Source organism: Lycium barbarum, chromosome 3 (genome assembly GCF_019175385.1).
Source record: "Lycium barbarum isolate Lr01 chromosome 3, ASM1917538v2, whole genome shotgun sequence".
Taxonomy (NCBI): domain Eukaryota; kingdom Viridiplantae; phylum Streptophyta; class Magnoliopsida; order Solanales; family Solanaceae; genus Lycium; species Lycium barbarum.
The window spans coordinates 130,252,597-130,266,749 of NC_083339.1; the positions used below are offsets into that span (position 1 = coordinate 130,252,597).

General features: G+C 36.9%; 1 protein-coding gene across 1 annotated transcript; it reads left to right on the forward strand.

The window, feature by feature from the left end:
- Window positions 1–1,236: 1,236 nt before the first annotated feature.
- On the forward strand, window positions 1,237–8,325 carry LOC132632515 (uncharacterized). The gene is made up of 6 exons (XM_060348475.1): window positions 1,237–1,441; window positions 3,057–3,102; window positions 3,577–3,691; window positions 3,798–3,874; window positions 6,397–6,494; window positions 8,049–8,325. The coding sequence occupies exons 1-6, from the start codon at window positions 1,322–1,324 to the stop codon at window positions 8,085–8,087; spliced, it is 495 nt and encodes a 164-aa protein (XP_060204458.1). The 5' UTR covers window positions 1,237–1,321; the 3' UTR covers window positions 8,088–8,325.
- The last annotated feature ends 5,828 nt before the right edge of the window (window positions 8,326–14,153 follow it).

The window sequence follows — 14,153 nt, forward strand, 5'->3', positions numbered from 1 at the left end:
AAAGAACCAAAAAGCTTCATATTTTGGTTTTACTGTATTTTCGCCTAGTCAACAATTAAAATCTTTAGTGAATCATCATGTTAGCAACTAGAAGTAGAGTGTTTATTGTCAGGATGTCCAATCACTGAGGCAACATGAAGTAATATTCGTGATTTAGTTTGAACTCCTTTACGGGAAAAGCTTACCATGTGCATACGTTAAAAAAGAAAAATAAGTACATTTGGATAGAACTATACATGTATATCTGCGAGTTTAATGTTATATATATATATATTGACAATGCAAATTTCTGTTACATTTTTTTAAACTTAATCAGCTATTGCAGGTTATTACTTTGATTTTTAGGGTTACGTTATCATGCTTGATATGAAAGTTACTCGTTGTTGCAAGTCAATTTTAATCTAATATTGTAAAAAAACATTTACGCTGTTGTGCATAGGACATAAACTCAAATTTAATAACTTATTCAAACGCACTAGTTACTCATTCACTTATTTTTATGCTTCTCATCTCCAGAAGTTCTAAATACGTGCTTCCAAAAGTAGTTTGACTTTGCTCAAGAAAAGTTTTATTATTGTAAAATTATTGGCTTATAGAAAGAGTTATTCTGGTTCCCATATTAAAAAAAGTTTATATTAAAGCGAATGGAAATATTTAATATTCTTAAAATATAATAGTTTACAATAATATTGAATTAGATAGCATTCTATTAACATAGAGGTCATTATTTGAGCTAAAGCCTTAGCCTTAAACTAGTTGTGTTCCAACGTTCCTTCTTAATTAAAAGATTAACAAAATACTACTGCTTAACAACAAAAGAAAGAAAAAAAGATTTTTAAATGAGATACAATTTTCTCTTACAAAATTTTAGTATTTCAGGTTATACAAAATCGGAGCCAAAAAAAAAAAAAAAAAGCAAAAAGAAAAAAAGCGATATTTAAAAGGGTACTGCAAGGAAAAAATTATTTAGTTGAGTAAAATTTATTTAATTAAACTTTTAGTTAAAATTATATAAGAAAGAAATGATTTTTTATACCCGCATTTACTCCCTCTCTCTCAATTTATATAACACAATTTCCTTTTTAATTTATCTCAATTTTTTTTTCATTTTTTTATATTTATAAACAGTTTAACCATACAAATATCTATAATTTGTTTGGACCATTAGTCTAAATGCCGTAATTACTAGATGAGAGCAAATTGTATTTTACCGCCCCAGCCCCCAAGGAAATACTCAACTATTAAGGGGGGAAAATTCATTTTCCTGCCCTTTGAAGAGAACCTCCTTTTCTTTCCAATCAAATTAGGAGCGTGTGTAATTATGGAGGACAATAACAGCTCATCATCGACCAATGCAACAACTAGTTCCGGTGCTGCCAAATACCTAACCGGCCTCCCTTCTCGTGGCCTCTTCTCCTCCACTGTCCCTTCCTCTACTCCCGTAACTTCTTCTTTCTCCCTCCCCCATAAACCCTAATTTTTTTGCACCCTTTTCCTTTACTGCTCTACAGATTACAATTGAGTAGATATAACCTTTTTTCTTGTCTTTTAATGTTTTGCTGTTATATAATTAATTGTCCCTAACTTATACTCCCTCCGTCCCAATTTATGTGATATAGTTTGACTAGTCACAGAGAAATAAAAAATACTTTTTTAAACTTGTAGTCTAAAATAAATCAAACATATTTGTGTGACTCTAAATCATTTCATTAAGGTAAAAGGGGAAGTTTTAAGTTAGATTATTTTTAATTATGGAAATGTATCCTTCTTTTTGGGATAGAATAAAAACGAACACATAAATTGGGACAGATGAAGTAGCTTGTCTTCTTTGGTTGGTAAATTCTGGAGAACAAGTTTAGGCTTTGTGTTGGATATAGAATTTAGGGAGATTAACGGCAGATAGTTGATACAACCTTATAGTACTGGGTTCATCTGAACCGGTACTTTTAACATGGAGTATAAGCTTATGTGTAAAAGTTTATTAAGATTGCAATAATAGTAGGTCTGAACCTGTAATTTAGAAAAATATAACAGATTCAATGCTAAGAATCTTAGAGGTTGAAGTCGGTAGAGACGGAGATCTTAGGGAGAGTTTAAAATTTTGTTCGTTTGATTTCCTCTAGTTTTGTTTTGACCTGTACCAAGGATATTAGTACATGTAAAAGAAGTTCAAAGTTACAACTACACTTAACTTGGTCTTTGTTATCCTTATTGTGGAATTCAGTCTTCCTTCAACTATAGAGATTTTCCATGTCAACAGAACTCCTCATATGTGATCTTAAAATCAACATGGTTGTGATACAAATACAACTATGCACGTTGTAGTATGTTTCCTGGAAAGGATTTCATTTAGACTGAGAAACTGGTCTGGCCCTTCTTGTCTTTTGGTTGGAAGTTGGAACACTATTAAACCCCAGCCCACACAGTAATAGTAGTACATATAAAAGAAGTTCAAATTAACAGCTGCACAGGACTTGGTCTTTATTATCCTTCTTGTGGAATTCAGTCTTCCTTCAATTATAGGGATTTTTAACAGAACTACTCGTATGTGGTCTTATAATCAACATGGCGATAAAACGCAACTAAGCATGCAGTAGTGTTTTTTTCTGGAAAGGTTTTATTCAGATTGAGAAACTGTTCTTCCCTTCTTGCTTTTTGGTTGGAATACTATTAAACCCCAGCCTAGACAGTAACAAGGTTTTATGTCCAAAAGAAATGGCTATCAGGTGATGCTAAGCGGTGCGTGAATCAGTGTATGATCAGAAAGGTCTTTGAAAGATAAATAAGTAGGTGGTACCTCTTATCTGAGTTCTACGGCCTCCTTGCACCTTTTAGAGTAGCAATCAACTTTGTTTTTCTTTCTTTTGTCTTCACTGTAAGATAGTATTATTTATGTGGTCTTAACCTCTTATACGTTTTTGATATCGTCATATCTTCCGACCAGCATTAAATGGAAATAATTTGGTTATTCAAAAGTGAAGTGATGCTATCAGGAATGTTTAATAGTGCTTCTTTCATTTTCTTTTGATCTCCACTAATTTTGAAACTTTATGCAGGGTGGAATGCGAATATATGTTTGCGATCATGAAACGTCACCTCCTGGTCTGTTTCTATATATTAATGCCTTTTAAATTTTAAAAGGCATAATTAGCTGAGCAATCCCTTTATTACGGTGAAAATTGATTGAGCCTCTATTCTCCTGTTTTTCTTGTCCTTCTAATGGTTTTACTTGCATATGGTTATTTTATTGCTTAGTTTTTGTTTTGTTTTGGACTTTGCCTATGCACTTTTGTTGTAAGTCATTCTAAAGCATTGATATCCTTTCACTGTGTCTCCTTTAGTACATAGTTAAATCTTAGAGATATCTGGCAGTTAAATCTTAGAGATATCTGGCAGTTAAATCTTAGAGATATCTGGCCATCTCAAGTCTTGATGATTCAGGCAATTTAAATGTCTTTCTTTTTTTAAGATTATAAATTTTATTCTTTCCCCATTTACCATTTTCTTTTGAGGCTAGGTTGCTGTCTTCATCAATCTGGAGTTCTAGTTATGTTTTACAAAATGTTGTACATGCAGAGGACCAGCTTATTAAGACAAACCAGCAAAACATATTGATTAGGTCTCTCATGCTTAAGAAGCAGAGTTCAAAAGATGGCAAGGCGATTTCCTCAAATGATAATGGTAGAAAAAGGTAATTGGCCCTGTTATCTTTGTTCCTGTTATTGCTATCCTTTACTAGCTAGTGTATCTCTGTTCAGTTAACCTATTTGTATCTCCTGATACCACCTAATTTCCAGAGCTGCTGACAAAGCATTGGATAGTAGGGCAGCAACCAAGAAGGCTACAACCAGTAACCAAGTTGCCTCTTCCCAAGGTGAGCCCGTTATTAATCATCACTTACGGTCTTTCTAGGTGGTGCAATCAAAAGTATTTTTTAAAAGAAGTGGTCTTTCATCAAAAAGATACTTGGAATTATTGTGGTTGTTCATGCATCCTTATCTCTATTACTTCATCTATTTAAATTGTCCAATTTGACTCTTAATCCTAGCTCAAAACTTTTATAGCATTTTTGAATACCAGCTCTAATACTTTTGGGTCCACAAAAAGAGAACAATAGTATTGTTTGGAAAAGATTGCTCTTTCCCTTCCATTTTATGAAATACCATTTGAATGGGTACGGAGGAGTTCAAGATGTTACTTGATTGTTATGCATTAGTAGGAGCGGTAGAAGGATATATTGCATATATATTGAAAATTTATCTTGATTGGAAAATATCACATCAAGTTTTAAATTTGAATTGTCAATTTAAATCCTAGAAGTTGTTGTTGTTGTAATTTAAATCCTAGAAGTTCTTACGAACTATAATAACTTTATTAGTTATATTAAGTTACCAGTTTCTAAAAAATAACTTCATTAGTTATATTACCTTGGAATGTTGAGCCGAGGGTCTATCGGAAACAATCTCTCTACCCCACAAAGGTAGGGGTAAGGTCTGCACACCCCGCCCTCCCCAAACCCCATAAGTGGGACTACAGTGTTGTTGTACCTCGGAATATTTTAGGACATTGTGAAATGGAAAGTCATGTAGATTGGGATAGAAGCCTCGGTATTTAAATGACTGATGACTTCCAATCAAGGATTTCTTTAATTTAAACAGCCTCAGTTTACCTTAAAAGTCAATCCTGATATTTAAGGCAAGGTCATGAATTAAAGCTTAACCTAAAATATTAATTGCAGAAGCCAGAGGAACGCTAGGTTTGTAATGGAAGCAAAAAGAGGTGGGCAGGAGGGGGTTTGTATATTTTACAAAGTTAATCACAGAACACAAAGTGGGAAGTCTAGGCTTGCAGCGAAAGGGCGGGGGGGGGGGGGGGGGGTTGTTAATGCAATTTTAATAACTGGGAGGCCCTCTTGTATTATGATAAGTAGAGAGGATATTTGACAATTATACATTGATGACATCATGAGATGAAGTGTATTTATCATCTACAAAGAAACCAATAACAATATCAGCATTGTGCTACACAATGCACAAAGTAAAACTCGACTTTCTGATTTTTTTTTTGGCTAAAAGAAGAGTGTTGATGGGTTCAAAGAGCTTGTGTGGTTCCTAGGCTCGTTGTTCATTGAAGTCTTTTATGCTCATGTACATCGTTGTAGGCTCGTTGTATTTTTCTTTTACTACTTCTGACACGTCGATCCTATGCTGCATATTGAATAACTACTCTTGACCCACTAGTTGAGAACTTTGTGAAATCCGTGTTGGGGTGTTATTAAAAGATCTACGTCTGTTTGTGTTTACTCCTTCTGCCTTGTGCCTCCGCTATGCTGCATGTCAGTTTAACTACTTTCAACCTTCAGTTAGAAATTTGCTGAAATCTTGTTAGGAGTGATTTTAACATCATAACATTTGCTACAATTTTTTTTTTTTGGGAGGGGGGGAGGGGGGTGAGAAGGTAAAGATCGTACTCCTAACATTTACCACCAATAATTAAGTCGTGTGAATTACTGTCAAGCATCAAGTACATTAACTATATCTAATGAGACTAGATGGTGAATACAGGCTGCTTCAAGAAAATGTGTCTTTGGGTCATTGAGTGACACGAAAATAGGTGATTAATATGCCTTATCTCTAACTTCTGTAAATGTCCCTTCGGTGGCTTTGAGTGCCATATTCCCCGCAGTGTTATCAAAAGCTCTAAGGTCAGCTGGGGTTTTAAGCACAAATAAAGTGTGGGCTTTAATTAAAAAAGGCGCAATGATGCAAAAATACAAATATAAAGTATATGTTTAGTCCAAGACTAATAATAATAAGAATAATAAAAAAAAAGGGCAGCCCGGTGCACTAAGCTCCCGCTATGCGCGGGGTCCGGGGAAGGGCCGGACCACAAGGGTCTATTGTACGCAGCCTTACTAATAATAATAAGAATGAATAACAAATATATGGACAAAGAAATTGTAAAAACATTACGATAAAGTGAAATATCAATTATCTAGTGTCATGTCTTCAAGAGAGGGGCTCATTGGCAAGGAAAAGTACGTCTTCAGGGCTTAAGCGCGCTTAGCGCGCCTTTGACAACGCTGATTCCCCAAATCTCTGGGAATGTGGAAAACACTTACAATGAGGTCTGTTGATTTGACAGTTACCAGTTTCAAAAAAATTAAATGAGGTCTGTTTTGATTTACCAGTGATGCCTGAAACTAAAATGCAAATGTCCAGGAAATAGTATAGTCAGGTGTACATTGGTAGATTTTCATTGTTAATATTTCCTACTGTGTCTTTGTGCAAATCTACTTGTTTGAAGTCTTTCTTGAAACTACGTATTTTTGCAGAATAAAATCACGGGAATTATCATTTATAGTTAGTAATGTATTAAACTGTTTTATTCCTGCAGAATCTTCAAAAGCTCGTACACCTGACATACAAAATATGACTGTTGAGAGGTTACGGGTTCTGCTGAAGGAGAAAGGTCTTTCACTGAGGGGAAGGAAGGTAAGTATTTTATATCCTTTTCTCTTAATTAGGTTTTGAACTTTTCATTGTGGTCCACTGTTCTACTTTTTCTCCTCAAGGAGCTTGTTGGTAAATCTATCAAAATGGGACATTATACAATTTTTAAGAAGAATTTTTTTTTTTTTGATCAAGTAAAAGTATTTTCATTTGTAAACATTGCCACAACGGGTATATCAAAAGATCCAAAATCTACAAACTATGATTCTCTACAAACTCCACCCAATCCTCTATACAACTAGAGCTTTCTGTTTACACCAAAAGTAAATAAGAGAGCGGAGACTACTCCTCAACTGGGGAAAACTCGACTCTAATCCTTCAAAAGCTCTCCTATTTCTCTCATTCCATATTACCCACATTAATGCAAGCGGTACCACGTTCCAAACCCTTCGTCTTCTCCTCCTCTGGCTCTTCCAACTAAACATCAAATCTTTCACATTTCTTGGCATTACTTAAAGTGTGTGAAACCACCTAAACATATCCCACCATAATCTCAGGGTAAACTCGCAATGTAGAAGAAGGTGATCCACGTCCTCGCCCGTCTCCTTGCACATGTAACATCAACTGACGCAGACAACCTTCTGCCTTCTAAGATTTTTCACTGTCAAAATCACCCCTCTAGAGGCTAGCCAAGTGAAAAAAACACACTTTTCTCGGCACACTTGGAATACATACTGCATTACATGGGAAATCAACCTCCTCCCTAACCAAAAGACGCTCATAAAAATACTTCATAGAGAACACTCCATTATTTCCCAGGCCCCACCACCACACATCGGGATTAATCGCCGGATTGACTCGCCTATGAAGTAAGTCTATCAATCTTTGAAACTCACTCACTCTTGAAAATCTCTTCTAAATCTCAAATCCCAAGTCTCCACCTTGTGTCCCCCTAATTTGTTGAATTGTCACATTTCTTTGGCAAGATATTCTGTAGACTCTGGAATTCAACTTTCAATAAAATATTCCCACACCAATTATGTCCCCAAAAATATACTCTACTCCCGTCACCTACCTTGAATGAGGTATTTTCCACAAAATCATCCCATCCCTTCATGATATTCCTCCACAAACCACACCCAAAAGGCAAAATGATATCTCTAGTTTTCCAACCCCCTTTTGTAGTCCCATATTGATCAACTATCACCCCTCTCCATAAAGCTTGTACCTCCAACCCGAATCGTTACATCCATTTGCCCAACAAAGCTTTATTAAAAACTTTTAAATCTTAAACTCCAAGGCCTCCCCATTTTTTAGGAAATGTGACAATCTCCCACTGCACCAAGTGGAACTTCTTTTCCCCATCTGCCGCATCCCAAAGATCTCTCTGAATTTTTTCCAACTTTCCAGTTACCGAAGTCGGAGCGAGGAACAAAGACAAGTAGTTGTATGATATGTTTCCCCAAATTGTTTGTATTGAGGCGTAGTTGTTGTTGTACTTGAAATGATGTGTTTTATTGAATATTTGGCCTATTCTGTAGCATGGCATGTCATTCTCTTTCAATGCAAGTTCTCACGATGCAATTCTCTCGGCAGGATGAACTAATTGCACGGTTAAAGGGGACACATAACTAAGCATATCCAAGAGTTAGAGGCAGCTGATCCTAATTCCATTTTGTACACCAAGCAGCTGGGCGAAGTAGGCTTTTGCTTCTCTATTTTTTGTATGCTTTACAACTAAGAGTCAACTTATGGCCCTTACAACACACTCTGCATTTTGTGTGTGTGTGTGTGTGTGTTCGTGTTCGTGTTGTAAAAATGCTGTAGCATTTTGTTAAATTATGAGGGTCCACTACACATGCCTTAATAGTTACATCATACGTCTTATCTGTGAAAAAGTGGAGTTAATTCCTCAAATGGTCATTGAACTTATAGAAATGTTCCACTAAAATAACTTTTGAATTTTTTTGGATAATAAGGTCATCAAACTATGTCTTTGTTTTCAATAAAGTAAATTAACCCATTTTTAGACATAAAATCCCTTAATCCATATATAAATTATAAAACCCATTACCTAGGCACGATTTTAGATACTCCAAAATTCTTGTTCAAGTTTTAATAATAAAATAGAAATATTCAAATCATATTTCAAGTTATAAGAATAAAACAATACAATCGTTCAAACTTTAAGTATGTTATAAGCTGATTTTCTTTGTTATATCAACATCTTTTGAACTATTTTGATATTTTTCTATTGTTCAAAGTCGGAAGTTAAATATTTTACTGAATAGAAGTGCTTGGACATAATTGAAACACATGAGACGTTATATAAATTCATGATGCATGTAATTATTATTTTTGGTTTATATATATATAATGTTTACAATCATTTTGAGAGAGAATATAAAATGTTTACATTAATTGTAATCCACTTATTTATAAAACTTAAATAAATCAAAATATTACAAGTTCACCTCCAAGAAAATAAAAATACTAAATATTTTCTTTTATTATTGAAAATTTTATATATCAAGGAGAATTTACAATCAGTTGAAAAACCTATAGTTAAGCTTTGTGCTCAGTTCTATTACCATTCAACTGTATCCTCTTATTGTCCATTGAGATATAATTTTGCAATATTCTGAAATTTTTATTCGAATTAATATGTCACATTTTGAAAGTAAAATAGAAATATTCAAATGAGTTTTATAATTTAAAAATGAGTTAAGGGATTTTTATGTCAAAAAATGAATGGTTTTACTTTTTTGGAAACATGAATATAGTTTGATGACTTTATTGTAAAAAAAAATTCAAACTTTAGGGGGACTTTCGTACAAGTTCAATGACCATTTGTGGAATTTACTCTGAAAAAGTGCATCTCAACAATTCGCTACTCTTTGCAAATTCACAATGAAACTGGTCTTTCAAAATCTACTCTTGTCAGCCTTTGAATCTAATTTTGGCTTCAGTGTCCGTTGGACTTTCTCATTTTACCTCTTCATTTTCTTGAGCTGCTACTGATGATATTTTTGTTGTATTCGATTGTGCGTCTTCGCTCCCTTACTTTTGGCATCTTATGGCGTCTTTGATTTAATGATGCATTTCAAATTAGTTAAGACTGATTTCACCTGACTGAATTACCTCTTCTGATGAGTTGGTCAAGTAATAATGAAATATTCTTCATAGAAGTAACTGAAAGTATGAAAGCAATCAATCGATAAATGGCAGCATAAATTTCCAGATTATATTTGTATCTTGGGAAAGAAACACCTGAGGTGGAAGGTATTTATATTAACTCTTCCTAATGTGTTTTCTCCTAAAAATGCACTAAACGTTCAAAAAATGTTAGGTATTTTCTTTTCATTTGCTAAATTTTGGTGAGTTGAGTTACTCAATACATGTGCCGGTGATTAAAAACCACCGGTACAATTGAAAAATGTCTTCCTTCAACTCATTCTTACGGACAAAGATGCACAAATGCCACTCTCGTACTACATGAATTGTCCTTGTATTTAATCTCACTCCCTAGTATAGACAGGGTAATTTTCAAAATTGTCGACTCAATGTTGGTAAGGATGAAGATTTAGCGTATCTATGTACGCTCTGTTGATCCGTTCTTGGTTAACACAAGTCGAATTTTCTTCTGAAGCTATTTTAAGATTAAACTCCCAAAAAGTTTATGACAATAGGAAAGAATGATAAATTACACAGTTAGTACTTCCAAGCAGAGGATCTAGAATTTTCAGAACAACTGAAATCCATTTAGCACTGCATCTTAAGGAAGTAAAAATTGTTGAAAGTTAACATGGACAAACTTTGAGACAGTAATATATTAACTTATACATAGGCTATTGTATTCGCGAATTCTCCTAATAAATTCTTCACCCCACTCATTTGCATGGTGGGTATTAAATTCTGATACATTCTTCATGCGCATAAATCTTTTTCTAAAAATATTCTATTCGTGAGTACAGGATTGGTGTGTATCCGGTTACGTGGAAAATTGACATCCTATGATACTTTGAGGAGAGTGTATTTCTGATGCTAATCACACTCAAAGTAACTTTTATGTTTAGCAAATCATTTTTCACTATAATCATATGCAACGCATATGTATAGACTAGTAAGTATAATATTTAATCCACTTCTATGCATAATGCATCTTGAGTAAAAATTGGGGAACCACCACCGTCGGTGGGGTGTTGGAATAGTTAGTAGGTGTTTGGCAATAGATTCCAAATATTTTTCACTTTATTGGAATGTATGAAGTTGAAGATGAAGTTGTGTTTGGTTATATTTTGCAAAGAATATTTGAACTAAATTTCATGCTTGAATATACTTTTCAAATTCGTAATATAACTCCAACATTGAAAAGTGATTTGAAAAACATGTTATAATTTTTTTTTTTTGCCAAATGTGAAATACAACTTCTAGTTGGATTTGGAATTTTCATAACCAAACATCGACTTTCAGATAAAGTTAAAAATTATTTCAAAAAAAGTGAATAACTTTTATGGACAAAGGGGTCATTAGTCCCCGTTTGTCCAAGGATAGTTTTCGCTTACATCATGAACAACAACAACAACAACAACAACAACAACAACAACAACCCAGTGAAATCCCACAACGTGGTGTCTGGGGAGGGTAAAGTGTACGCAGACCTTACTCCTACCAAGGTAGGACGACTGTTTCCGAAAGATCCTCGGCTCAATAAAAACATAAAAAAGAGGTTAGATAAGGCTAAGAGATTCAAAGCAATATGGAAATGAAGTAACGCAAGCTACACAGATACCACAGAATAATCAAAGCACAGGAAATAACAGATAATAGCATAAATCAGAGCGCAAGAAATTATACTACGATAATGCGACTACTAATAAGACAGGATAATGAGACTATCTACTAGCCTTCTACCCTAATTTGGGTCCTCCAAACCCTCCTATCTAAGGTCATGTCCTCGGTAAGCTGTAACTGTGCCATGTCGTGTCTAATTACCTCTCCCCAATACTTCTTCGGCCTACCCCTACCTCGTCTGAAACCATCCATGGCCAACCTCTCACACCTCCGCACTGGGGCATCTGTGTCTCTCCTCTTCACATGCCCAAACCATCTCAATCTCGCTTCTCGCATCTTGTCTTCCACCGAGGCCACTCCCACCTTGTCCCGAATATCCTCATTCCTAATCCTGTCACTCCTGGTGCGGTCACACATCCATCTCAACATTCTCATCTCGGCAAATTTCATCTTTTGAACGTGAGAGATCTTAACTGGCCAACACTCCGCCCCATACAACATAGTCGGTCTAACCATCACTTTGTAGAACTTGCCCTTAAGTTGTGGTGGCACCTTCTTGTCACATAGCACTCCGGAAGCAAGCCTCAATTTCATCCACCCTGCCCCAATACGATGTGTGACATCATCGTCAATCTCCCCGCTGCCTTGCATAATAGACCCAAGATACTTGAAAATACTTTTCTTCTGGATGGCCTGGGTACCAAGCCTCACTTCCAAGCCAGCCTCCTGGGGTGCTTCACTAAAATTACACTCTAAGTACTCTGTCTTGGTCCTACTCATCTTAAACCCTTTAGACTCCAGAGTTTGTCTCCAACCTCCAGCTTAGCGTTAACTCCGCTACGAGTCTCGTCGATCAGGACTATGTCATCCGCGAAAAGCATACACCATGGCACCTCACCTTGAATTTGCCGCGTCAATCCATCCATCACCAAGTAAAATAAAAACGGACTAAGAGCCGATCCTTGATGCAACCCCATCACAACTGGAAAGTACTCTGAGTCTCCTCCTACTGTCCTTACCCTAGTTTTGGCTCCCTTATACATGTCCTTGATCACCCTAATGTACGCCACAGGTACACCTTTAGCCTCCAAGCATCTCCATAGGATCTCTCTTGGAACTTTATCGTAAGCCTTTTCAAGGTCGATGAATACCATGTGTAAGTCCCTCTTCCTCTCCCTATACTGCTCCACCAGTCTCCTCACAAGATGGATGGCTTCTGTAGTTGATCGTCCCGGCATGAATTCGAACTGGTTCTCTGAAATAGACACGCCTTTCCTCACCCTCATCTCCACCACCCTTTCCCACACTTTCATAGTATGGCTTAGCAGATTGATACCTCTATAGTTGTTGCAACTCTGGATATCTCCCTTGTTCTTGTATAGAGGGACCATTACACTCGACCTTCATTCTTCAGGCATCATTGCCGTCTTAAATATGACATTAAACAACCTAGTCAGCCACTCCAAACCTGCCGGGCCCGCGCTCTTCCAAAATTCCCCAGGAATCTCGTCAGGTCCGGTTGCTCTTCCCCTCCGCATCCTACGAACAACACCCTTAACCTCCTCAACCTTAATACTTCTGCAATATCCAAAACCGTGATGCCTTCCTGTATGTTCTAAATCTCCCAACACAATGTCTCTGTCCCCTTCTTCATTTAAGAGTTTGGAGAAGTATGACTGCCATCTCCGTCTAATGAGAGTCTCCTCTACCAATACTTTGCCATGCTTGTCCTTGATATACTTCACTTGATCCACATCACGTGCCTTTCTCTCCCTCGCCTTGGCTAGCCTGAACAATTTCTGAACCCCTCCTTTCTCTTCTAGTTCAGCATAAAGGCGTTCAAAAGCTGCCGTTTTTGCCGTCGAAACCGCCAACTTCGCCTCCTTCCTCGCCATCTTATAAAGTTCCCTATTCGTCCACTTTTCCACCTCATCCTTGCTTTTTATCAACTTCGCATACGCCACCTTCTTTGCTTCCACCTTCCCTTGAACTTCTCCATTCCACCACCAGTCCCCTCGATGCTGGCCACGACTACCTGTCGTGACCCCCAACACGTCCCTTGCTACCGCCCTAATGCAACTAGCCGTCCTATCCCACATACTGGTCGCATCCCCACTACTATCCCCGGCCCCTATAACCTTCAATTTCTCTCTCATCTCCACGGCACTAATCGTGGTCAAACTCCCCCATCTGATCCTAGGTCGATCATCCACGACCCTCTTCTTCCTCGTCATCTTGATCCCTAAATCCATCACCAAGAGCTTATGTCGGGTTGTAAGATAGTCGCTCGGAATGACCTTACAGTCTTTGCACAGACCTTTATCGTCCTTCCTAAGGAGTAAAAAGTCTATTTGAGTCTTAGCCACTGGACTACGGAAGGTTACCAAATGCTCCTCCTTCTTTGGGAAACTCGAATTGGCTATCACCAACCCGAAAGGTCTTGCAAAATCCAAAAGTGAGACTCCTCCTCCATTCCTGTCCCCGAAGCCAAAGCCTCCATGCACATCATCATAACCTCCCGAAATAGGCTCGATGTGCCCATTGAAATCACATCCTACGAATAACTTCTCAGTAGGTGGTATGCCTCCCACTAACTCATCCAAATCCTCCCAAAAGCGCCTCTTCTCCTCCTCGCCTAAGCCCACTTGCGGCGCATATGCACTAATAATGTTCAAAGTGAACCCTTCAATGACCACTTTAATCAACACCATCCTATCAGTGGCTCTCCTAACCTCTACCACCTGATCCCTTAAATCACTATCTACTAAAATACCCACCCCATTTCTATACTTCGACCTACCAGAGAACCACAGCTTATACCCGTCTACCTCTTTAGCTTTAAGACCTACCCATTTAGTCTCTTGGACACAAGCTATATTAATCTTCCTCTTCTTAAGAATCTTAACT